Here is a 25,141-nt window from a genome sequence, read left to right on the forward strand (position 1 = left end):
GAATCTCTTTGAAGTCGGCTCTTTAGTTGGATGTTCTGCCAAATGGTGCTGTGGGAGTTACATAAGTACAGCCTGAGTCCAAAGAAGCCTCCACTCATCTACAAAAATACAGACAGCTTTGCACACTCTTTAGTCTCTCAGTCAGGTGGTGACCTTATAGTTCCTACTTATGCTGTGCACTTGATGGCTGCTTTTCCTTCATTCTGCATCCCAAACTAACTATGCTGGGGTTTAGGTCATATGATGCAAATCTCCATCACTCCACTTCTTGATCAAAGATCCCTGGCAGAGCTGGGAGGTTTGCAGTTTTTCTGCAATGCTCTGGCACATTACTTGCAACATTTTTTGAAGTTATTACCACCAGAGATACATTTCCCAAAACGGCTTATGCATGCAGCAAAAGGCTATAACTCGCTCACAGCCTTTAATTCATGTTTCAAAAGGAATGAATGAATCTTTTAGAATAAAAATATGAACTTTCCGTTTCATTGCGTAAACAAAGGTGGTCAAAAAAGAGAAAGATTTTCAATTTTTTTGACTTGTCAGTGCTCACTGACTGTTATTTTCTGTTGATAACCTCTGTTTTGTTATTGTGCATCAGAGTGGACATCAGCATCGTCTATGGTCACAAATGGATGGACATGGTCAGCAACAGGTAGGCTGTGGCATTTAAACAGTGCTCAGTTGGTACTAAGGGTCCCAAAGTCTCCCAAGAAAATATTACACCACTACCACCAACTGTCAGATATTGATACAAGTCAACATAGAACCAAGCTTTTATTTTGTTTACATCAACTTCTGGCCACCCAAATGTTACAGCAGAAATCGAGACTCATCAGACCAACGTTTTTGGTGTGTCTGTCTTCATTTAAACTTGTTTTTCTGTTGATAGCTGACAAGAGTAGCACTCTGTGTGATCTTCTGTTGCTCTAGTCCATCACCTTCAAGGATTGACGTGTTGTGTGTTCACAGATGCTCCTCTGCAAACCTTGGTTATAACAAGTGCTTATTTGTGTTACTTCTGCCTTCCTATCAGCTCAAAGCATTCACCTCAGACCTCTGACATCAGCAAGTTCTCCCTGCTGCTCACTACACATTTTCTGTGTAAACCATAGAAATGTTTGCGTGGAAAAACCAAGCAGATCAGCAGTTTCTGAAGAACCATGCCAACCGCACCACCTTCAGTTGCATTTCTTCCTCTTTCTGATGCTCAGTTTGAACTTTAATTCATTCAACAATTCATTTCCACTGTGTTTACATATCTAAATACGTTGGGTTGCTGCCTTGTGATTAGGTGATTGGATATTTGAGTTACACATACATAACAAGGTTGCCAGTAAATATGAGTATCCACTAACAACAGTATATTTCTGACAGAATACAAAGAAAAGCAGATGAGTAACTGTTCTCACTTCTAATCACTGAAAGATAAGCTAGCTGGATGCTGACAGATGTCTCATAAGTAGCACACAGATGTGATTTTGTTTTCCCAAAATGTGTATTAATGTGTAATTGTGTACATCCATAGTGCCTTAAAAATCATTTCCAGACTTTATAAGAACCCTAAAGGGCAGAGACTGTACTGTAAGACATACCACCTTTATTAAATGCACAGTATCACAAGGAACATTTCCATTAATTGTGGATAAGCTACTCACATGATGCACAAAGCATTGGATTGATTCATAGAACTGTCTGATTAAAGCAGGATTAAATCTGCTAGGAGAATACACACACACACACACTCAGATGCATACACGCTTAGATGCATACACACACACACAGGCACACATCCTCTAGCAATCTGATGTATGTGCAAATACACACACACACACACACACACACACACACAAATACATATACACTCTCTTAAGTTCACACAGTAAGTAAAATTTTGTTATCTGCACAGGAATGAAAACTGTCATCTTTTTTTTTCTTCTTTTACTGTATATTTACAAAAAAATCATTAACACCCCCCTCGATATAGATTACATTCAAAAAAGGTCCCCACCCTTCTAGATTACATTCAAAATAATATACTATTCATGATGCAAAGTCACAGTTATTCATCTGAAAGAGGATCAAAATAGGCTACAGTCAGTCAGAGGGAGAGTGGTGGGGTTAGCCAGGAGGTAACTCTGACCTCCTCGCCACTGGCCACACATCTGCTGGGACACCTGTCGGGCCAGGAGAGTTCCTGATGTTTAGAGTCTGTGGTCGCTCCTGCGAGACAGGCAGCATCTCAGACAGCCTCTGTGTGAGCTCCCCATCACAGTGGAGAGGAAACAGGAGATCATCTTCCTTCTTTTTTTTTCTTCTTCTTCAGAGAAAAACTTTTTTTTCAATTTTTTTTTTTTAAATTAAAGTCCTCTGTAGATCAAAAATTGCCAAAAAAAAACACAAAACAAAACAAAAAGGAGAAGATTGTATTTTCACCGGTATTATGAACAAGCACAAAGAAATTATACAATGTAGCACAAATCAAATTGTATTTACATATAGTATGTATTGCCAGTGGCCCATAACACATTGTCTTCAATAGCTGTCACACAGTTTTGACATGATACCTGCTTAAAACGGATTATACTATTAAACATAGCCTACTATTCATATAGACAAATATCAGAACTGTACAGAATGGAGAGCTGCTTATGTACAGCGGACAGGTGACTTATTATTGAAGAACGCTGTGAGAAAAAACATAGGGACAAACACACACACACACACACACAAACTGGGGTTTTTCTGTGCAATCATGGATTTTCTTTTCTTTCTCTTACAGCTGACAGCTGAGACCGAGAAGGAGGGAGCTCAGTGCTAAGGTTGTGCATTGGAGTGTTGAAGTAATGCTACAAATTGGACTTAACAAAAAGAACTTATTGTCTAACTGCCTTTACGCCTCCGCATGAAAGATTCCTGCTGATTTTTTGTTGATTTTTTTTGGTTTTTATGCAAAGATTAGGATGAAACTTGCACTGGACGCTCGCACCATGGTTACTCTTTTAGCCTCTTTTTTAATATCAGGACAACAAAACAATTGAATATAATACAAAAGTGCATTCTGAAACCATTTGCTGCCTGTACAAATCACCACCGTCCTGGATGAAGAGCTGTCAGCCAGTCACCACATGGCTGGCTGGGGCTGTGAGGAGAGATGAAAGCACCCCTGGGACATTTTAAGGGCAATCAGACTCTTAATTAATGCTTTTACTGCAGTCTCATAGCCGACTACATGGAATTGAAAATGACGATCTTCAAAGTGCACTCTTAATCCATACAAAGCCCGGTACATAACCTAAATAAAAAAAAGAGCACCCCTAACATCTGAAAACCTCCCATGATGGAAACCAAACCACGTCACGTACCAGAGATTTCAGAAATGGCATTGCTGGTTGACAAAAAAACAACCTGCGCCGCCGGGTCCCCCATCCTCTGTGCTTTAGGTAAATGAATGAACGAAAAGGAAGATTTGGAAAACAGAGCTGCACCCTTTAAAATGTCCCACTGAACACTGATGGCCTTCTTTCAAGAGGAAAAGGTATTTACAGAAAAGACGTGAAGTTGGGAAGCGCCTCAGAGGACCAGGATTGAAATCTGTGAGCCATGGATTTCAGTCAGCTTGCAAATTCTCTACATATTAAAATAGTCTGTGGCGTACGACACATTTAGCTTCAGCTGTGATCTAACAGGTTATTTTGTGTTATAGCAGAATAGGTGAGACACTGCTGAGAGAAGAAAATTAGCTATCTACAAGCATGTATCCATAAACTGTCCATCACAAAGAGACACATTGCACGTCCCTTTGTTCATTTCCAGCTTATGGAATACAAGAGGGAAGTGATTCGATGCGGTGAGTGCAGACAGGGCGAGCTGTCTATTGGTCTCTTTTTATGCCTTTTACATACACTACGCCACATGTTTTGGAGCACTAATGGTACGGGATCCTCTCTGCATTTTGGTTTCCACTTTGTGAAGCATGCCTCAACAACATCTGCAAATTTAAAAGAAAAGCAAAAAAAAAAAAAAGCCCCAAAAAACAAAACAAAGAAAAAAACAACAACCCAAAAATCACTCAAAAACCGTAAGGCTTTTTTCTCCGTGTGATGAGGACAGGAGCATTTACAGTTACATTTACAGCCGGGGTTTCTGTACACAGATGCGCTCGCGCAGCCTCCGCTTCCTCCTCCCCTTCCCCCCAGTTCCCGTCGTGTGCAAACACACAAACACTTGTCCACATTATGAAGCACACATGCACACGCAGTACATCACACGGACGCAGTGGCGCGTCAGCCCAGTATGTCCAGGTATACGGGCGAGGCTTTGGCCAGGCTCTGGAGCGTGCTGTGGATCTCCTTGATGTTCAGCCTCATGTAGGGCTCCCTCTGCCAGCAGCCCAGCATCAGGTCGTAGACCTCCTTAGGACAGGTGCGGGGCCGCTGCAGCACTCGGCCCTGAGTGATGCACTCGATCACCTGGGGAAAAACATTGGTTGGTTTGTCAAAAAGAAGCTGATTTATCTACTGTCACATAATAATGTGGTTTGATACAAAAAAATCTCTGCGGCTGGGAAGCATGCGGGTACCAAATTGCACGTCCAGTTTATTAAAGGACGGCCTCGACATTTGGATAGCACAGACTGTATACAGAGGTTTAAGCCCTAAGCTCACCTTTTCCAGGAACATTTTCAAAAAGATTTAGGTTTAAAAAAAGAATGCTGTTCATGAGCAAATAGTCTTTGTAATTCCAAAGACTTACATTTTAGGAGAGCTCCCACAATATGTGCCGGAAAAGGAAGATGCTTTTACATTTTCTCATTCAGTGTAGTGTATGTCATTTCAAGGGCAGGCCATTCATCAAGATTTTTCTTTGGTTTTATTTCTTAACACATGATATTAATTTCCCCCATCTGAAAGGAAACTATTCTGTTTACCGGAATAGTGCACAGTATCTTAAGCATCTTTGTTCTGCGCTTCCATGAAGCTCTGAGGATTTTAAAACCAAAATGTTCAACAGTAAAGGGTTGCCAACCTTCAGTAAGATTTCATTAGTCATTTCCTATTATGCAGCTAGCTGTGCCGTGTCATATTCTGATACAAATGTTAGCTGTTATGGGGTTCTGACTTCAAAAAGGGTTCATGTCAACTGAGACATGGGACACCAGAGTGCTGCACTGAAGTCTGGAGTCTGTCATCATTTCTTCCAGTTTGGAGCCAGAGTTTCTCGTAATTTTTTAAAAGGTGTTGTGAGCAGTGTGTTCTTAAGAAATTGGACAATTGGAGGGCAGAAGATAAAGTGTCACTCCTAACAAACTATCTACAGCAGATAAAAAGTATTTCAAAGTTGTGTCCTTAAAAAATAGGAAAAGAAAATCTAGTGAAGACCTGGAAAGAGTTTGATTGTCAACATCTTCATTTTTCAGCATGCTATTGATCCCCAAAACACTACCAATGCAGTAAAAGCATACTTGGATAGAAAAGCACACATCAGTCATGGACTGGCCTCCACAGTGCCGGACCTCAACGTTATTCAAGCAGTGTGGGGTCAGCTTGACAGAGAACAGAACAAAAGGTAGCCAACATCCAAAGAAGAGCTCTGAATTTTGAATTTGGTTCTCACACGACATGCTTTGATACAACTCCTCTAGAGGCAGGACTGTTTTCAGTCATACTGTTTTACAGTGTTTTTATATAATCAGTGTTATTCATCATGACCTGTAAACTGTGTTAAAGCAAGGTTATATCAGTTAAGGGTTATCAAAGTGTGCCACTGTGGCCCTCGTGTTTTTAGCAATGTGCAGCCCGACTGAATAAAGTAAAAGAAACTGTGCTGTATATTTCAATCAAACACAGTTCAAATCCTGCTAAATTACAGCTGTGCACAGTTGTTATTTGCTGATGTATCCACTTTAAAATAAATATAATGTGGGGAAATGTAACAGACGCCTCACTGATGATTCAAAATAAACCACCATCGCTTAAACGGACTTATATCAATCTGTCTCTTTGTCCCAGTATTTTGAGTTTTGTTCTGGACTCCATATTTATGTCTTTTAAAGCATAAGATAATTTATGTTCTAGTTCCCGAGGATGTTATTTTCTAGCGCCTCTGAGTTCTTAAAATCTAGTTTTAGGATGTTAATTACCCTTTGGTTTCCAGTCTGTGTCCTTTGTCTCTGTGTTCGTTTACCTTCGCTCTACCCAGTCAGGTCCTCATGTCTTTTTGGTCTCTCTGTCTTCATGGCTGTCTGTGTTCCCTGTCTTGTCTAGTTAATACATTTGTCGTCCTGGTCCTTGTGTTTTTTCCCTTTCTGTTCTCATGTCCATCTCTCTGTGTTTTTTGTCCTTTTGTCTCGCCAGTCTGTCATGTCTCCTTGTCTGTTTATCCCAGTGTCAAGTCTCAGTGCATGTGTTACTTCCTGTTTTATTTTGAGTCCACTATCTTGTGTGCCTGATGTTAAGTTTTGCTTCCTTTGTCTTGTTTGCTTTGATTATGTTAAACTGTGTTCCCATCTACTCCCTCTCCTCTACTTGCTTTAACCACCCTCCTGTGTATATATTGTCTACCCTCTCCCTCTGTTCTTCATCGTGTCCTCTCTCGTGATGTTTACAGCCTCTGTCTGTGTGTTCCCGGTCAGCTTAGTTTTTGTATATGGCTTCTGTTTTTCTTGCCTTTTTACCAGCAATAAAGCTGTGATATTGAGTTTTATATCTGTCTGCTGAGTCCTGCATTCTGGTTCCACACCCTGCCTGCCAGCAGCAAAACCAAGCGAACTCCAGACAGACCATTGAGTCCACCAGAGGGATGATGGGAATTAAGGTGCACGACTACAGCCTACATTCATTAAATTACTAGACCAGAATGTCAGTCTGGGCTTCTAAGACGTGTGGGTCAGGAATTTAATGCTTTGCTTGTGGTGCTAAAGAAGCTTTCAGTCAGCTTACTGTTTAATAAATAAATGACTAGTTTTGGAATGATTTTGTTTATTGGTCTTCACCACTATACAGGCTCCGCACTGGCACTCTGCCATCAAAACTTATGAGAAGCATGCTATGAATGAATTCTTACACAGCTCAGATTACTTTCATTAATGGAATAATTCTTTTACTCCACCAAGTAATTCTCAAGTATTGAAATAATTGATTAGGTAGGCATTGTGCTAGAATAGGAATAAAAATATGCTGACACTAACATTTATTCACAGTCTCTGACTTTTTCTGCCACAGTGCTTATATGGAGACCAATGAATGTGAAGTGTAGGGTTAGGTTGAAACGCTGTCTGACCTCATTGTTAGAGAGCTGGTACCATGGCTGCTTGCCGTAGGTGAAGATCTCCCACAGCACCACGCCGAGGCTCCACACGTCACTCTCTGTGGTGAACCGCCGGTACATGATGCTCTCCGGGGGCATCCAGCGGATGGGCAGCATCGTATGACCGCCCACCTGCACAAAAAACGACACAACAGCATTCATGAGAAACCAGCACTGCAAGATCTGCTAAAGAGTTCAAAGCTGCTGAGCATACTGACTTTATTGTTGTTTACTGTTGTTATAATAATGGGGGACTGTCAATAGATGTCAGCGATCGTGAAAAAAACACATCATTGTAGACTTTGTAGTCTTGCTATGGTACAATAGTTTGTTGTAATCTATTTATAATACATGATCATGTTTACTAGAAACACCAAGCTGCAACCAATCATTCTGCAAGAACAGCCCTGCAATAAATCCTAAATTCAGGAAGGTTAAAATGTTCACAATATATATGCAAATCATAAAAAGTGCAGACTGATGTCTGATAGCTTAAAAAGCCAACACAGGTCTTAAACCCCTTTAAAGCCTGAACCATGAAAACAGAACATGTTTAATGTTTATTGAACCTTCTAACAACTTTATTAAAAAATGAATTAAATACTAATTTACATATATGTGTTTAATTTTTAATCATCACACTGATGATATACAAGTCTCAAAAGCTCCCCAAAGCTCATGCATCACATATGATGCGCTAGATGTCACGGGTTAAGGTTAATGTGTATGATTTTTTTCTTGTCTGCTATTTATGATGATGAAAACGATTCTTTGTGTCAAATTAACAAAGATTATCCGGCAAATCCTCACTGCAATATTAACTTACACAAACCTTAAATAACCCCAAATAAATATTTGAACCCTAAATTAAGTAGCACCACTTTCGAGACATGTTGTTCATTCACCCATTTTCTGGTGCACATCCAGGTCTAGCTTGCTCAAGTGAAGCATATAAACAAAATGATCAGGATTTGCTGGTAGGTCCGCTGTTAAGATAATTTTCATGATCAAACAGCAAACTTGTCAGAAGCTGGTAGACTCAAACATTTGGTCTCTATGCATGAATAACAAATAATCAATAATTGAATGAAGTGCAAATCAGAGTCATTAACATGGAAGAAAATCTAGATGGCGAAACAAAAGATTATTTAAGAGTTCTTTAGCTGAGTGCTTTTGTAGCTCCAAGCCTTCTAACTGGTGAAGTTCATATACTGGTACGCTCGCTGGGATTATATCAGCGTGTCTGAAACTGCGGGTTGCCAAACTGGTCGGGCATGAAACAATGCACAGGAAGTATGGAGTTCCAGATGAAAGCTGTACTGGGATTGCTGTGAAATAAACTAGCAAGAGTTTATTAGCTCTATTCTGTTGATCATGTTTTTGTTGTTGTTGTTTCGAAGGTGGGTGTGCATGAAAACAAACTGAGAACCACCATATTCATAATTTAGTGTTGCGTATAATAAGCTTACTGATTAGCACTAAACACAATAAGTAATAATAATGGTAGTAGTACTGGAAATTATACTAAATTCATATTAAAATTGATATATATATATATATATATATATATATATATATACATATATATATATTTATAACAAATCATGTGACTAATCCTTCTACCTAAGAAGAAGGACGAGGGAAGAAGGAAGGCAGTTCTAAAGGTAAAAGGAAGTACAACCCAGTACTAAAAATATGTATTGCTGGGTTAAGTGTCTGGTTACATGTGACAATTTGATGATTTGTTTCTGTTAGCTTATTTGGCTAATTTAAGTGGCATTGGGAGATTAATTTGGTGAACCACGCAGACATCCTTTTCCATTGTTTTTAATCTGTTTTAATGCAGTCTGTCAACCACCAATCCAACTGTGGGGCACAAATATAAAATTCTAGTAAACTATCAAAGGTTTCACTCATGTCTGTGTCTTCACTCATGTGAAAATAATTAGTGTGATTGAAGGTAACACTTGCTCTAAGTGCATGTGTAACGGGACTGACTTCTGACTTCCAAAGTAAGCAAGTGAAACAGGATCCTGGTGCCGTTCGCTTTGCTAACGTGTTTGATAACAGGATTTGGTGGGAACCCCTCTTAAAGGGGATCTTACTAGATGCAGGAAAATGCATCTTGGAATTGATTTACAGTAAGAGTCTTCACATTTCTGACTTCACTTTGGGCAGCAGAGGGCACTGTGGGATTCACGCTGGCATGTGAGACACAATGAAGGAATAAAATACATGTATCAACTCAGTGTTATTATTAACATGATAGTTTTGTTTCTTTGACCTCTATTGTTTTTTATACAGATTAGAGAATTTGCATTTAAACTGCAATAAAAAAAGATACAATGATCGTCATTCTTGCAGCTGCACAGTTTTTTTAAGAGCAAACCTGGAATTAAATTTGATCAGTTCCACATTTTTTGTGTATAATGAGGCGAAGTGAAGTAAGGGAAGAAAGGGGAAAATATCTAAAATCCTTACTCTGTAGTAGTCTGAGCTGTAAACATCTCTGGACATGCCAAAGTCTCCTATCTTGACCAGCAGGTTTTCTCCTACCAGGCAGTTCCTTGTTGCCAAGTCTCTGTGGACAAAGTGCTGGGAGGCCAGGTAGACCATGCCAGCAGCAATCTGTTGGGCAATGTGCAGCATCTGGGACTGAGTGAGCTCCACCAGGATGCTGTGTTGACCGTCTGCCATGAGCACTGCATCGGGACCGTGGGACCTGCACCCAGTAACCGTTGCATAGTTTAGAAAATAATGCAGCAGCATGAACCATTCTGTCACTACTGTAATACATGAATGTGATATTAGCAATCAACTAACTATTTAACAAAACATTAACCTGAAATTATTTAACATTTTTCTCACCAAGTAAAAGAATACAAAAAAATTTACAATACAAAATTTGTTCTAGCCTCCCAGTCTTGATCATAATGTGATGTTTCTATTAGCTGTATTTTTCTTTGGGTTCTAGCCTGCAAATAGCACAAGTAGTGCATTACCTTGGTCTGTGAAAATATACTGTAATAGAGAGTCTCAGTATTTTCTTGCATTTTGGGAAAAAATAATCAAGAAAGTGATTATTTTATTGATCACTGATATAGTGATTAGTCTCACACTCGTACTCAGTAAATTCAGTACAATCACACAGTGTGTGTTATAATATTGACTAGAAAATGAAGACGTAAAATTGACATTACCGTGTTGAGCTTTTTTTGTTACATTTGATTTAAAAAAACATATTTATCAAAGTTAGAAGCTACAAAATAAACATACAGGTAAGAGAGAATTATTTGAAACTGTTACAATAGGTCTAGGCTGCTGATGGCATCCCATGACGCACTATACACAAATTTGGATTTGACTATTAATTTTTATCAATCTCTGACTCTCTGTCTGACTCAATGTCGTTTTTTATCCTGTCTTCATCCCCTCACCCCCAACTGGTCACAGCAGATGGCTGCCCTTCCCTGAGCCTGGTTCTGGTGGAGGTTTTTTCCTGTTAAAACTGAGTTTTTCCTTCCCACTGTCGCCAAGTGCTTCCTCGAATGGGGTCAATTAATTGCTGGGGATTTTTCTGTATTATTTTATGGTCTCAAAATTACAATATAAAGTGCCTTGAAGTGACTCCTACTTTATTCCTTTTGATTTCTAGTCCCCAGTAACGTTATTATTTCCATACAGCATATACAGCCGCTTGTTAATGTAAATACTTAATCAGCCAATCACATGGCAATAATTTGTTACATTTAGGCATATAGACGTAGACGTTATAACCAAAGTACACAGAAGAGCATCTCAATAAGTGTAATTCTGAAGTAGATGGACGACAGCAGCAGAAGACCACATTGGGTGCCACTCCTGTCAGATAAGAACAAGAAACTAATGCTTCATGTGGGCTCACCCAAAATTAGATAATAGAAATTTGGAAAAGCGTTGCCTGGTCTGATGAATCCAATTCCAAATGGTAGGGTCTGAATTTGGTGTAAACAACATGTAAAGCTTTGATTCATCCTGCTTTTATACCAGCAGTTCAAGCCACTGATGGCGATGGAGTGGTGTGGTGAATGTTTTCTAGACACACATGGACTCTTCGGTATCAATTTATTTATAATTTAAATGCCACAGCCTACCTCCATCCCTTTATGACCACAGTGTACCCATCTTCTGTTGGCTGCATTTAGCAGGTTAATGTGCCATATCATACAGCTCAAATCATCTCAAACTGACTTCTTGAACAGAACAAAGAGTTCATGTGAGCCTACTCAAATGGCCTTCACAGTCACCAGATCTGATTCCATCATGCATCATGGATCTGCAGCAACTTTGTGATGCTATCATGTCAATATGGACAGAAATCCCTGAAAATGTTTCCAGCACCTTGATGAACCTGTGACATGAAGGATTAAGGCAGTTCTGACGGTAAATGACCTGTTCTTACACAGCACTTTCTACTCTAACTCAGCACTCAAAGCAGTTGTTGCTACAAGCTTCATTCACCCAATCACACACATTCAAACAAGCACCTTGTCTAAAATTTTCACACACAAATGCATAGAGAAAAACTCAGGGACCATTATCTTGCCCAAGGAAACTTTCACATACAGATTGGAGTGGCTGGGGATTGAACCTGTGACTTTTACATTGGTATATAACCAGCTCTACCTCCTCCACAGCCAAGGCTGAGACGCAACAGTGAGAAACAACAGAAAGGGGATCTAACCCAGTCCTAGCAATGTGCACTTTATTGATTTGCTTTTATTCCTTTTGTATTATACAATATTTGTTTTTTGTTTTTAGCACGTGTTATTTTTAATTATTTCTTTTCACTACATTTGTGTTATGTTGTTATCAGCCTGTCAGTCCTTACACAAACCATTTGACATTCACTGATCTGCATGAGAGGTACCACAAGTAACTGATTAGTAACAGATACCAATAGAGGATCTAAAGAAGCTTACCTGAGGAACTTGTTGAGGTCCCCGTGTTTCATATATTCAAACACCATGATTAGTGGGTCACTCTCTACGCACACTCCGTAAAAGGTGACGATGTGCTCGTGCTGCAGGTTGGTGAGGAGCTCAGCCTCTCTGTAGAAGTCTGCTCTGCCGCTCTCGCTGGCCTCTTTCAGTGTCTGAAACAAGACAGGGACAAAGACGAGAGGCAAACGGTGAGAAGCATTATCTGCAGGAACGTACATCTAATCACTAGGATTTACTGACTGACTGTCAAGTTCATTGATCGTTTGATCTGTACCTTGACTGCCACGTGGATCTTCTCCTGGTCTGGTGTCAGGTTGTAGCATTCAGCGAGAAAGACCTTCCCAAAGGCTCCTTCTCCCAGCTCCCGCTTCAGCACAATGTTGTGTCGCTTGATGTGCTGGACAACTTTAATGCAGAAGAAGTCAAATCACCCTCAAGGTTATATGCACATTGGGAATTTAAGTGGACATTTTTGGTGCATACAAAACATTTGTCTTCACTAATCTCACAACAAACAAGCACGCGTCTTCAGACTGCATCATTTATGTGATGACAATTCAAAAACTGAAAGATATTTAAATTAACATGACAGAAAACATATATATTTAGCAAATTGCATAAGTTAAAAAAGGACTTAAATACTTATCTAAACTATCTGTTTTTACAATTCAATACTTTGTGTAGATTCATAAAGTATAAAATATAAAACTGCTGAGTTAAGCCCTTTGTCAGAGCTTGTGTTCCTGCACATCTCCTGTGGTCCAACTATCCAGCCGGTCTAAGGAACTGGAGTCACTATCACAGTGCAGTAGGATGCCAAAAATAAATATGGCGCCTAGCAGCGATCCCTGCATGGATTTATCAGAAAAGGCCCAGGTTACCCGGCATTTGTCGAACGAGGCAGTAACTCACACGTGTTGGATTTCAGCATGCTGCCGGAGTTACGGAAGTACTGGGGGTTCTCGATGACAGGAATCTTTGTCATTCCAATGATCACTGCGTCTGGACCCATCTCTGAGGATGACGGGGTGTTGTTGCCATTGGAGACGTGATGGAGAGGGCTGGCAGAATCATCGTCATTACTGATAACTGAGGAGGAGCCTAGAGAGCCACAGAGGATGTAGAGAAGGAGGAGAAGAGAAAGACAGCGCAAAGAAGAAGACGAAGAAGAGTAAAGCTGTTAGCCATAAAGGAAGGGGAGTAAAAGCAGAGTTGCAGGGTGAAAAAAGATTGACAGAGGGATCACAGGTTATATGAAGTATGTCAGATTACAGATTATAGGCAGGTTTACTGAACAATGTAAAAGGATGAGCTCAGGCCAAAGCAGAGCTCACTAATTCCTGTGGTAATTTCCATATTCACACAGTAGGAACAGCACAGGGCCAACGCTACTGCTTACTTTTAAACCCCTGAGATGTCATTTACAAAAGATACATAATAACTAGATTCATATTTTATGATATAGGTGTAAGGAGATATTAGGACATTCTAATGTTTCATTAACATTAAGTGAGAACAAATGCTTATAATGCTTAATAAAACACTGAATGGCTTCTGTGTATGTGTTATACACTGTTATTGAAGGTTCATGAGCTGTTTATAAGCATCAGTTATGAATATTAACAAGATGTTGAAATTGCTGGAAAAAAGTCATACTAAATAGTTAGAATTTTTTTTAAGTGTTTTAGATTATGCACCATGCTGCTTAGCACAAAGACTGGAAACTGTGGCTGCATGGCACCAGATTTTACTGGATAGTTAGCTGCCAGCTGTAACATCATTTTAGTGGTGATAAGTACAAAAAATAATAAACAAATGAGGAAAAGGAAATTCAACAAATGTAAAAGCAAAAAACAAAACAAAGTGTACTAGAACAAACACACGAAATCTGACAAATTATTCAAATCTGAAATCTGGTATAGCAAATCTGCTTGATTATGATGAGAGAAAACTGACTACATGAAAGAATATTATCATGCCATAACAGGTGATCAGAGCTAATGGTAGTAAGAAAATGATATAAATAAATACATACATGAAAAAAGAGCTTGCAGTCAGTATATGGAGGGAGACTGGGAGGGTTAGGATGATTACAGTTAAGGCATGCAAGATTTTAGTTGCATGTCTTAACTGGCATTAGGTGACAGAATTGAATTAAAATGTTTTTCTTGCCTGCATAATCGTTTATTTGGTTATATCATTTGGTCCACAAGTAGTTGGATGATGACACTTTAAAAAATAATTTTGCCTCTGTACAGCACCAGAGTGGAAATCAAATAATTGCTATGTGATTAAAGTGCAGACTTTCAGCTTTAATTCAATGGGTTGTTTTTTTTTTTTTTTTTAAAGCATCACTTTAACTGTTTAGCTAAAGTCTATTTCAGGAATTACAGATAGTCCTCCCAGTTTCAGCGGCTCAAAAGTAATTGGACAATTGAGTTATAAGCAGTTTCATAGGCATTTGATGTCTGATCCCTTATTATTATTTTGTGATAAATGAAGGAGATAAAAAATCTGGAGTGGATGCATTTAGTAGCTGTTCACTAGAACTCTGACTATGAAGTCCCAAGAGATATCTATTCAAGCGAAAGAGGCTATCATTAGCCATCTCAACAATCTGGTGCATTCTTAAAAGGAAGGAATTGACTGGCCAGCAACACCAAAAAGCCCTGAAAGACCACGGAAGATGACTAAAGTGGATTGTTTCAAAGTTATTTCCTTTGTTAAAATACTCCTTCACAATGACTAACAAGTCAAAAAAAACACTCTTGGGGTGGTTTGGAAAAAATTTACCCTCAAGAGAAGGCTTCATGAATGGAAATACAGTGGTTTTACAACAAGGTGCAAACCACTGGTTACATTCAAGAACAGGAAGGGCAAATTAAACTTTGCCAGAAAACATCTAAAATAAAAACTTCTGGGAAAAAAGTTTTGGATACATGGAACCAAGATTAACTTGTACCAGAACTATGAGTCAAAGCATACTGCTTTTTCTATCAAACATAGTACAGATAACGCTATAGCATGGGCAAGTATGGCCACCAGTACAACTGACTCACTGGTGTTTAGTCATGATGAGACTGCTGATAGAGGCAGCAGGATGAATTGTGATGTTTACAGGGCTGTACTCTCTGCTCAGATTCAGACAAATGCTGCAAAACTGATAAAGTGCAAAGTGCAAATGGATAATGACCTAAAGGATAGTGCAAAAGAAACCTAAGAGTTTCTCAAGGCAAAGAAATCAGATATCCTATAATGGCTGAGTGAGTCATCTGATCTCAACCCAATAGAGCACGCTTTCTAGTTACTGAAGACATATCTGAACGCAGAGAGACCCTCAAACAAGCAGCAACTGAAAGTGGCTGCATTAAAGGCCCGGCGGAGCATCACAAGGGAGGAAACACAGGATTTAGTTACATCCATGGGTTCTAGACTTCAGGCAGTCTGACTACAAAGCATTAAAAACAATCCTTATAGTTAAAATGATCTTAGTTTGTTCAGTTCATTTTGAGCTTCTGAAAACTGGAGACTCTATACTTTAATGCTTTATTAGAAGGCGTTGGATTACAGGTGAGATGTTACACTTCAATCACATAATGTTTGATTTAGTCCAATGTGGTGGTTTACATACAAACCCCCCTCAAAAAACTACCATTGTCCAAATAGTTGTAGACCTAACTGCATTTCAGAGGGAAGCACGTGATGTTAAAACTTGTGTTCTAGTATCTATTATATGTTTTAAAGGGACCTTTAAGGTATCTTTCTATACACATATATTCGGATAAAAGATGTATTGTGCCACTAACATATTGAAAAGCTGTTTCTGCGTTTTAGCAAATGTCAGGGTGACCAATATGGGGTTTCTTGTATTTCAGGGATAGTTCAACTCCAAGCAACCTGGAGTGGACTGTCTGCGACCTGGAGCTGAGGATAACGTTTGCGTGATATTTATTTGCAGTGATGGCCAGGGTTTCCAGGATAAACTGCCGGTTGTAGCTTCACTTCTAGCAAACACACGTGATATTGTTTAACTCAGGGTAAGGAAGCACAAATGTATATCTTGAATTATCAGCTTAGTTGTTTTTTTAGAAAATGTTTGCACCTTTAATGCCAAACTTGGAGTTTCTTCCGTATTTCAGTATGATCATCATCAGAACACAACCGATCAGGGCAACGCCAGCAATTCCCACAACTACATACACCTAGGAAGGAAAAAACTAAGATAGAGTCATGAGGCGATAACAGGAGCTGCTTTTTTTAAAAAAGAATTGAAATAAACAAGAAAATATTGTGTATTTTAAGGGTTTACAAGAAGAGGTAGGTACCACTGCTTTAGATGGAGCGGGCTGATTAGGGTCACTTACAGCAACACTGTCATCCGGTGGAGTGTCTGTAGGATCTGGAAAGAAAACATGGGTCTGAACATTTTAAACCAATAACATCTAGTGAGTGAAAGCATGCCAACATGCTGACTGTTAGGTTCATGCAAATTTGAGAGTTGAAACACACACCGTCTGGGCAGAAGGCGAAGGCACAGGCAACGGCAGGAAAGGGACAGGGACATTATCAGAGTTCATTTTAAATTTGCACTCAATCATCATCATGCTAACAAGTACAACATTTGTCCGGATAAGCCAAATCGATACTTACAATACTCGAGGTCTTCTGTAGAAAAGAAAAGAAATGAAAAAAAAAAAAAAAGCATGTCAGCAGCCATAATAAACAGAAACGAGCTGACTTCAATAAACGGACTCGTGTGAAAAGACAGAATACTGACCCGTATGGTTGATGTTAGGCGGGTGGAGAAACTGGGCAGAGATGTTCTTCTCATCCCTGCCATACTTATTCTCTGCGACCAGCTTGTACTCTCCGTTGTGAATGTGGGTGGGGTTGACCAGCTGCAGGCAGCCGTGTTGCTGGTTCTCTGTGGTCACATGGATCATGGTGCGGATGTAGTCCTGTTCCTGGAGAGGCTTGTTATTGTGGTACCACCTTAGCTCCGGCTTGGGGTTCCCCGTTACTGTGAAGGGGATGCACCAGTGGTGGTCCCGCTCTGGAGACAGGAGTGTCAGGATGGTGGGGGCAACTGACACAGAGGCAACAGTAGAGGAAGAGTAATCACAAGATGATAGGAAATAAACACAAGGAGGGAAGCCAATAGGTAAAACAACATCTGAGGGATTTTGAGTAAGTGACAAAAAGTATGGGAAGGGAAGGGGGACTGATCACACAACATCTGAGCACTGACGAAATGAAAACACAGAGAAAGAGGAGGAGAGTGGAACTAAACAAGCAGAGGTGTATGGCAAGGCATGAGGAGCTTCACAGGAGGAAGAGTTATGGACAGGAAATATGGAGAGTCAATAAGGTTTGCCAAGAGACACTAATGATAACAAAATGAGGAGCCTTCTTTCTTCCAGTGGAAAAACAACATCTCGAAGAAGGCATTTAAAAGTTCATCACATTAAATTACACAAATTAAACTTAGCAACGCAAATATAATTTCTAGAGATGTGCGCCATGGTTAAAGTCCTTACAAAGAATATTGAGCTGAAGGCTGGCCTCGGTCTGACCGACCATGTTCTCGGCACTGCATACGATCGCCCTGCCGTTATCATCAGGAGACAGGCCTGACAGGGTCAGGATGCTCTCTGTATCCATAGGTTCAATCTGTAAACACATTATTAATTTTTTCATTATGTTTCCTGTATACAGAAAATTGTCTTGATCTTATGAAACTGACTACTATTAGTTGACTGTACAATACAGGCTCAAATGGCTATGACACACAGACACCAGAGTAGTTAGCAAAGTAGCCAGGGAGTTTTAAAGAGTTACTTAAAAGTTCAAGTACCTAAAAGGAATGAAGACACTTATACTGGATAAAGATAAACATTTGAAATTCTATAAACAAATGCTGAAAAATATTACGGACCAGTACTTAGCAAACTAAAATCAATGTGAGATGATAATTGAACTAGTAGCTAGAAGTGGCTAACAGCTAGCTAAAAGAAGCAGAGAGAACATATGAACGGCAAAGTAAGTAAAAGCAGTTGACACACATTTTAAATAGCACAAGGTAGAAAAGCAGCGTAAATGAGCTAAAAGTGGCTAATAAATTAAAATAAAAAAGGCACCTTTTCTAATTGTTATTAGAAAAAGCTGATGTAAGAATAGCAAAACAATTAGCTAAAAGCATCAGCTAAAATATTTACAAGTACTCAATACGGACTTAACCAGAAACAAGCCAGTTCAACAGTATTAATGTCCAATTTTATATATTTAAAATTATTAATTCAAAGCTTGAAATCTCATGTTGACAACTACAACTCGGAAAGATGCCCTTTAAAGGTCTACAAACACAGTCACAAACTTTTAAGCACTTAAAAGTAAATTTCAGCGTTTGAAACCCCTGAATGCTTGTAAATCACCCAGAATATATATATATATATATATATATATATATATATATATATATATATATATATATGTATTTTTTTTTTCCCCCAACATTAGTGATGTGTTTCGCATTGCTTTCAGTAAGCTGTTTCAAATTAGAAACTAGTCTCAGACCAGTCTAGTCCATGTCCTCATAGTTGTTTAAAAATACTAGTTGTTAAAATCGTCCCATTTGTTGGAAATACTGTTCACGTGGATAAAGATAAATTAAATATATACATTTAAAAACAGCAGGTAACTTAAAATTTTCAATGCCCATGTTTGTAATAATCAAGGAATACAATGTGTTTTGAAACACTGAAGCACTAAAGAACATAAGCTAATTAAGTCTGGCAACAGAGGCTTTTTAGTGAGTTAGAAAGTGGCAATTAATCAACTTCTTCTTATCTATATATTTGATTTTCCCATGAAAACAACTAAATTAAATGTGATTATTTTATTTTATTATATTAATAATAATAATAATAATAATAATAGTAATAATAATAACAATTTACATATTATTTTAAATAACTTTTTAAAAGTATAAAATATCACCAAAGTAAAGCTCTTCGAGACTCCGTAAAGGTGGAGCCGTGCCAAAGGTTTAAAAATGAAAACAGAAAGGTAGATCACCTTACCTCATAGTGGGTCCAGAGCTCATCAAGGTTCCACACAATCTCGGGAGCAGGGGAGCCTGAGGCACTGCAAATAGCTTTGACATTACTCCCCTCCATCTGAGTCACATTTCTGGGGGTGACCTCTACCGTGGGAACCACTGTGAGAAAACATGCAAACCATAAAAGTAAAAGGAAACTTGATCAGATTGTTTCCCTTTAAACTTTCTTTCTGTCTTTGTTTCAGTCCCTTACTGTGCATCCACTCATTTAAACATTCGATATCAATCAGTCTACTCAGATTTGCTTATTGTGGGATGGTTTCACTTTACCACAGTCTGGCGGCCGGAAGGTAGCAAAGTCCTGCGCCACTCCTCTGTCATCTGTGCATGTAAGCTCGGGACTGTCTGTTTCTTCCTGGAGTCTTAGCTTGATCCACAAGTTCTCACAAACACAATCCAGAGGATTCCCAGACAGAAGTAGCCTAGAAAGAAAATAGAGTGCATGTGACACTACATAGAAAAGACATAGATACACTGATAGTTTTGTGCACATGCGTCACTTACGGATATGTAATGTTAAAGTTCTGAAATGTTCTCCATGACAGTGTTGACAAGTTATTGTCTCTGAGATTTCTGAAAGGAGAGGAAAAAAAACCAACCAAACAGAAAATATTCAACTAAGCATTCTTACATGTTTAATAATGAAATAACTGGAGAGGCTCTGTAAAATTCTTCTTACACATATTGAAGTCTTGTATTGTTAAAAAACGCGTCCGGTGATATAGATGTCAGTCTTGTCTTTGTGACCGTTCTGTTGGAAGTTAAATTGTAGTTACTTGAACTTTAACTCCACTTTTAACCATAAAAAAACACAACACTGAATGTTGTACTTACAGGTTTCTTAGGTTTATGTAGTGCCTCAGACTGCTGTCACTCAAGTCAAACAGTCTGTTTTGATTAGCAATGTATCTGTGGAAAAACAAGATAAAAGGGAAAGCTTGGTATGGTGCAGGTTTTTAGTCAAACTATTCACACAAAAAATGCCAAATATTGAGTCAAAAGTGTGATTTAAACTGGAATTGAGATACAGGTCCTAATTAACTCTCCAAAAACTCAAGTGTTGAATGGGAAATGTGTGTATTTTATAAAACTAATAACTTCTTTTGAATAAAACTCATTTTGTTGTTTTGCGAGTCAGCAAGGTAAAATTGTACGGCTCCCAAGTTAAGCTAGCTATTTTACTCAAGGAGTCTTGTCTCTAGTGCATTTGTGAGTATAACATTAATACAACAGCGTGTACTGACGGTGTGAAGTGACATGTTTACCTTGTTTACCAAAAACAATGGGTTTTTTTTGTTTTTTTTAAACAACTTTGTGGACTAATAACTGTAATAAACTGTTTTTGTTTTAAAATAGCACCTCTAGGGGAAAAAAAGCTTAACGTGGGGGCTGGGTATGTCACCAATAATAATAATAATAATAATAATAATAATAATAAGTTGTAGGGAAATTAGCTTGATAAGAATGAATGAATTGGGGTTATTAACTCTAACCAGGTAAAACACTGTGCAGGGACAGTCTAACAGCTTAATCTGGGTCCTGAGCCACGATCAGACTGGGTGTGTCAGTATTTGGCTGGAGGTTGATAAGCAGGAGACCTTACAGCTGCTGATATATAAAGAAACTCAAAGTTGCAGACAGAACGATGGTGCCTTTATATGTGAAGTTTTGGAATCAAATTCAAAGTTGCAACTGAGCAATCGCAGATGTGTCTACGTACACAATGAAAAGTTATTTTTATTTATGCTGAAGCATGTAATTGTATTTTGGAGTAAGCAGGTTTCTGTTTGGAAAGGAGGCATGTCTGTGAAATAATTAGTGCCGAGAAAGAGAAACACTATTATGTTTCTTTGCTCTGCAGCGAGATTTAACTAAGTTTTGTGATTTGAGGAAAGTTTTTTTAAAGGTTTGTCTTTTTTCCTTTGTCTAGTCCTTTGCTAATGTAAAGCGTCATCACATGCCCACGCTGTTAAACTAATTATCATGCCAAAAGATGGCTTTTTTCCAGCGTTTGGGAGGTTTAGTTATCCGGACAGTGCCTATGCTGAGAGGTTTCAGTTTAGGTGAGAAGGTGCTTTCAGACATTGATATCCTTAGGAGTGTGATTTTTTTCCATATCTAAATTTTTAGTTATTTTATTTTATTTTTTTTTTAGCTAAGGTCCATGTTGGGAACAGTAGGTCCTCGTGGTGAAACCGTGAACTTGCACAGATGAAGCTTTACCCATCTCACTGTTCCTGAATCTGCTTCTGGTAAGAGGCACTACTACCGTCCACCTCTTGTCTCTCTATGGTCATAAAATGCCGACTTTCATGTCTTCTGAGTTTTGTGCTCTGCTTCAACAGTGTAATTTGGGGAGACTGAGAAAGTGGTGGTATTTTTGTTTTATAGATTTTCTTCAAGATGCTGCTTTTACATTCCTACACAGTACTAACACGAGATTTGAAATATTTAACAAATGAGACTTTTGGAGAACACAGTCAAAACTTGAAATTGTTTTTCTGAATTTGTAGCAAGTAACTACATATTTTATAGAGTTTTTAAGAATGAAAAACATTTATGAATTATTTTGAGGTGGAATGATTGTCCTGTTTTAACTAGTATTTCGTTAAAGCTTCAAATGATCTGAAAAAAACAAACAAACAAGCAACAACGACAACAACTTGTGAGTGTTGCTAACTACTGATGGGTTTGAGACTGACTGCTGGTTGCTTCATGTGTTAGTAGGAAACATTTTGTTTACATGAGGATTGGAGGATGCCCTAAAACTACAAAATGTATCTAAAGAGCCAGTGGTGCTTTCGAAGTGACGCCTTAAAGTATCACTAACAGGAATTTTTAAATTCATGGTTGATTTTCAGAAGGTGCCCGGCCTGATGTCCTTCACTGATGTTGTACACACTGCCTTAAAGAAATCTGGAACAACTGCATTCTTTACAAAGTGAAGAACATTAAAAAAAAAAACATATAGGCACCTGAAAGACTTTTCTTTTTATCTGCAAAGTAAAAACGCGAATAAACACGTTGACCCCAAGTAAACTACATTCACGGTAAACTGATGTGACGCCTATTCAGCCTGCCTGCCTCCGAAAACTCACTCAGTCTCCCCTTTGCTCCGCTGGGTGCCATGCAGTGGTGTACTTGTGCGGGGTTGTAACAGGTAAGCTTCAACACAGACCTACACACTGACGCAGATGAGGCTCTACACAACTGTGGGTAGCCTATTGGCAGCTGTACACAACTGATGCGATCTCATGTGTAATGTGCCAACAGCATGAAGTATTCAGGCTGCTTCACACCGCCGCCCAAAAACCGAGTGAGCACCTCGGAGGCTCCGTTAGGCCTGAAAATTTACTCCATCACTACCACTGGAGCTGTTTTGTAAAGGAAAACACCGACTAATCCAAATAAGCCTGACGCACAACCTCGCCACCATAACGCGCTCGCGCACGCGAGCAACTGCCTCTGTCTCACACACACACATGCGCGCGCGCGTAAAAGCACACGCAAGCACACATATACGAGGCTACATGATCTGACATTGGTTATAAGAATAAAATAAATTCTGTGTCGGGAAAAGCGCTAAACATGGATCTCTACTGATGTTTAATCCACAAGGAGATTCCAAACCTCCATTAATAACGCCGTTGATCTTATTCTCACCCTTATTGTTATTATAATTATTGTTGTTATTATTAATATTATTATTAAAATACCAGCCCCAACTATTTGATATTCCAGCGACCTACAGATTCCAGGGGAGCTCTTTACGCATTGCTTCCTAATGAGTTAATAAGCTGTCGGTGCGATCGTTTTCATACACTTACATCTCAGTGATGTTTTCCATGTCATCTAACGTGAGGACAGGGAAATCCTCGATCCCTGGTACAGAATCAATACAAACAATTCTTGAGATGCTGCAAGTGCAGGATGCGGGGCAAGCATCGCTAAATCTCCACAGCCCCATCAAAACCAAAAACAATCCGACACGAGCCATGCCATATTCCCCCGCGCTGGAGTCCATCGCAGGTCCAATGGTATCCCACGAATCCCCCAAACAGAATCAGCTCAAATTGAATTATTAAGATTTCCTCCCTCGCCACCTTTTTTCGGCCAAGTTAATCCTTTCGACTCCGCAGGGGGAGAAAAAAAAAGACTACGCTGTCGGCGAGGAATGCGCAGAGCTCACGGTTTAATATCAAGATGCCATGGACTGGCCTTCTCGTCTCCGCAGAGCTGGTATCACACTACTGCATATCGATGCCGTGAAGCAAGGTGTCAAGTGGTCCGTCCTGGTGCTGCTGCCGCTGCTGCCTCACTCCCCTATCGGGGGCCACAGGACTGCTCGCCACTGCCTTGTAAAACAAATATGAGGTGTTCCAGATGTTTAGAGATCAATAGGCAGGGCCCCCACGAGCGATTTGTCGTGTGTGTGTGTGTATGTGTGTGTGTGTGTGTATGTGTGTGTGGTGATGTGGGGGGGGGGGGGGGGGGGGGGGGGGGAACTGCACAGTGGAGTAAGGATGCGTGGTGATGCTGCGTGTGTAGGGAGGAAGGCTACCTGCATCCGTCTATCGATTATCGCCGAGGACGAGCGCATCTCACCCTGCTATCACTGGGACGGGGCTTATAGGAGTGGGGGGCTGGGAAACGTGATTGCGATTGTGCCCTGAAAATGTTATTTTTGTCATTTTTTAAAAAATAGGATCGTGAGAAATTCGTATTTAAATGGTGCCACAAACACCTAAAACGTCAGCTTCTGCACATTTCGAGTCAAGTGCCCAGCTGTGGGGCAAATCACGCCGTCTGCGATGGCCACAACAACAATATGGATGTAAACTCTTGTGTTGTGGTTACTCTGAAGCCATACATTGGATGAAAGCTTTTTTTTTTCTCACACCAACACTGTTGTAGGCTACGGTTGGCCATTAGGCCTGGTGTGACGTAAGGTTGACGCACAAGACGGGGTGCATCTATGAAAAATAATTACCTATACTATGTCCGCAAGCTTCAAATAGGTCTCACTCCAATCACTGATCAGTGCACGATATAGGCGTCAAGAACTCCATCTATTTATTTCTTGCCCAGTAAACTTTGTTTGGCAATAAATAAACTAAATAACAATAATAGTAGTAGTAATAATAATAATAATAATAATACAATCAACTTTCAGCAGACTGTTGCATGTTTTAGTAGGAGTTTAAGACATTTTTGTGGGTGGGTGTTAAAGTATTTGTCAATAAGCATTTCGGGGCTGAACTGCAAATATGTTGCTCTGACGTTGATGCACGAATGCGTGATCATTTTTCTTTATAAATTAATTGTAACATATTGCTTTTCCCCCGTATACGTCCCAAAGTGTGCCAGTTCCATGCCAGATGTGGTCTCTGTTCAATATTTATTTATTTATTGTTTGGTTTTTCGGTAATTGCTGTCCAGTGCCAAAACATCAAGCTGGTCATACGTTTTCAAAATGAATAAATAGATCATGTTTACCACCGGATTCCTGTATTTCCACTCACGACGAGGAGGCAGCCAGGACACATGATCTGTGACACAGCCTGGATGGTTAGTGTCGCTATGGTGACTTGGTCTTTACAAATAGCGCGGACAATGTCAAGTGTCGCTATGGTTGCAGATGAAAATATGTACGCAGGCTTTTTTTTTTAAGAGAAACATCAAGAACTGAATTATATCTGTCTCCATGGCAACCTCAGAGTATAGGAGAGAGAAG

The 25,141-nt window shown here is 39.4% G+C and overlaps 1 protein-coding gene across 2 annotated transcripts; it reads right to left on the reverse strand.

Annotated features, from left to right (window-relative positions):
• Window positions 1-1,580: 1,580 nt before the first annotated feature.
• Window positions 1,581-23,890, reverse strand: ntrk2b (neurotrophic tyrosine kinase, receptor, type 2b). 2 transcript variants are annotated; one of them, XM_084935516.1, is made up of 17 exons: window positions 23,235-23,890; window positions 20,242-20,316; window positions 20,087-20,158; window positions 19,912-19,980; window positions 19,678-19,829; window positions 19,370-19,506; window positions 17,828-17,960; window positions 17,068-17,376; window positions 16,941-16,955; window positions 16,655-16,689; window positions 16,393-16,492; window positions 13,203-13,391; window positions 12,565-12,695; window positions 12,270-12,442; window positions 9,790-10,030; window positions 7,282-7,440; window positions 1,581-4,472 (listed from the first exon to the last, which is right to left on the reverse strand). In XM_084935516.1, exons 1-17 carry the CDS (start codon window positions 23,429-23,431, stop codon window positions 4,287-4,289), a joined length of 2,373 nt encoding a protein of 790 aa, XP_084791642.1. In that variant the 5' UTR covers window positions 23,432-23,890; the 3' UTR covers window positions 1,581-4,286. The 2 variants fall into 2 exon arrangements, with proteins under 2 accessions (XP_084791642.1, XP_084791641.1); XM_084935515.1 differs by having other exon boundaries at window positions 16,616-16,689.
• Between the last annotated feature and the right edge of the window lie 1,251 nt (window positions 23,891-25,141).

Source organism: Perissodus microlepis, chromosome 7 (assembly GCF_051167445.1).
Source record: "Perissodus microlepis isolate ML-2025 ecotype Zambia chromosome 7, ASM5116744v1, whole genome shotgun sequence".
NCBI classification, from domain to species: domain Eukaryota; kingdom Metazoa; phylum Chordata; class Actinopteri; order Cichliformes; family Cichlidae; genus Perissodus; species Perissodus microlepis.

What these genes read in the sequence shown, in the direction of transcription:
- ntrk2b (XM_084935515.1), bottom strand. Translation starts at nt 23,431, where the DNA reads ATGGACTCCAGCGCGGGGGAATATGGCATGGCTCGTGTCGGATTGTTT. An exon ending in CCGCTCCATCTAAAGCAGTG is followed by an intron (nt 16,493 to 16,615) that starts GTACCTACCTCT and finishes TTTCCTTCCTAG; the next exon opens with GTGTATGTAGTTGTGGGAAT. An exon ending in AGATCCACGTGGCAGTCAAG is followed by an intron (nt 12,443 to 12,564) that starts GTACAGATCAAA and finishes GTCTTGTTTCAG; the next exon opens with ACACTGAAAGAGGCCAGCGA.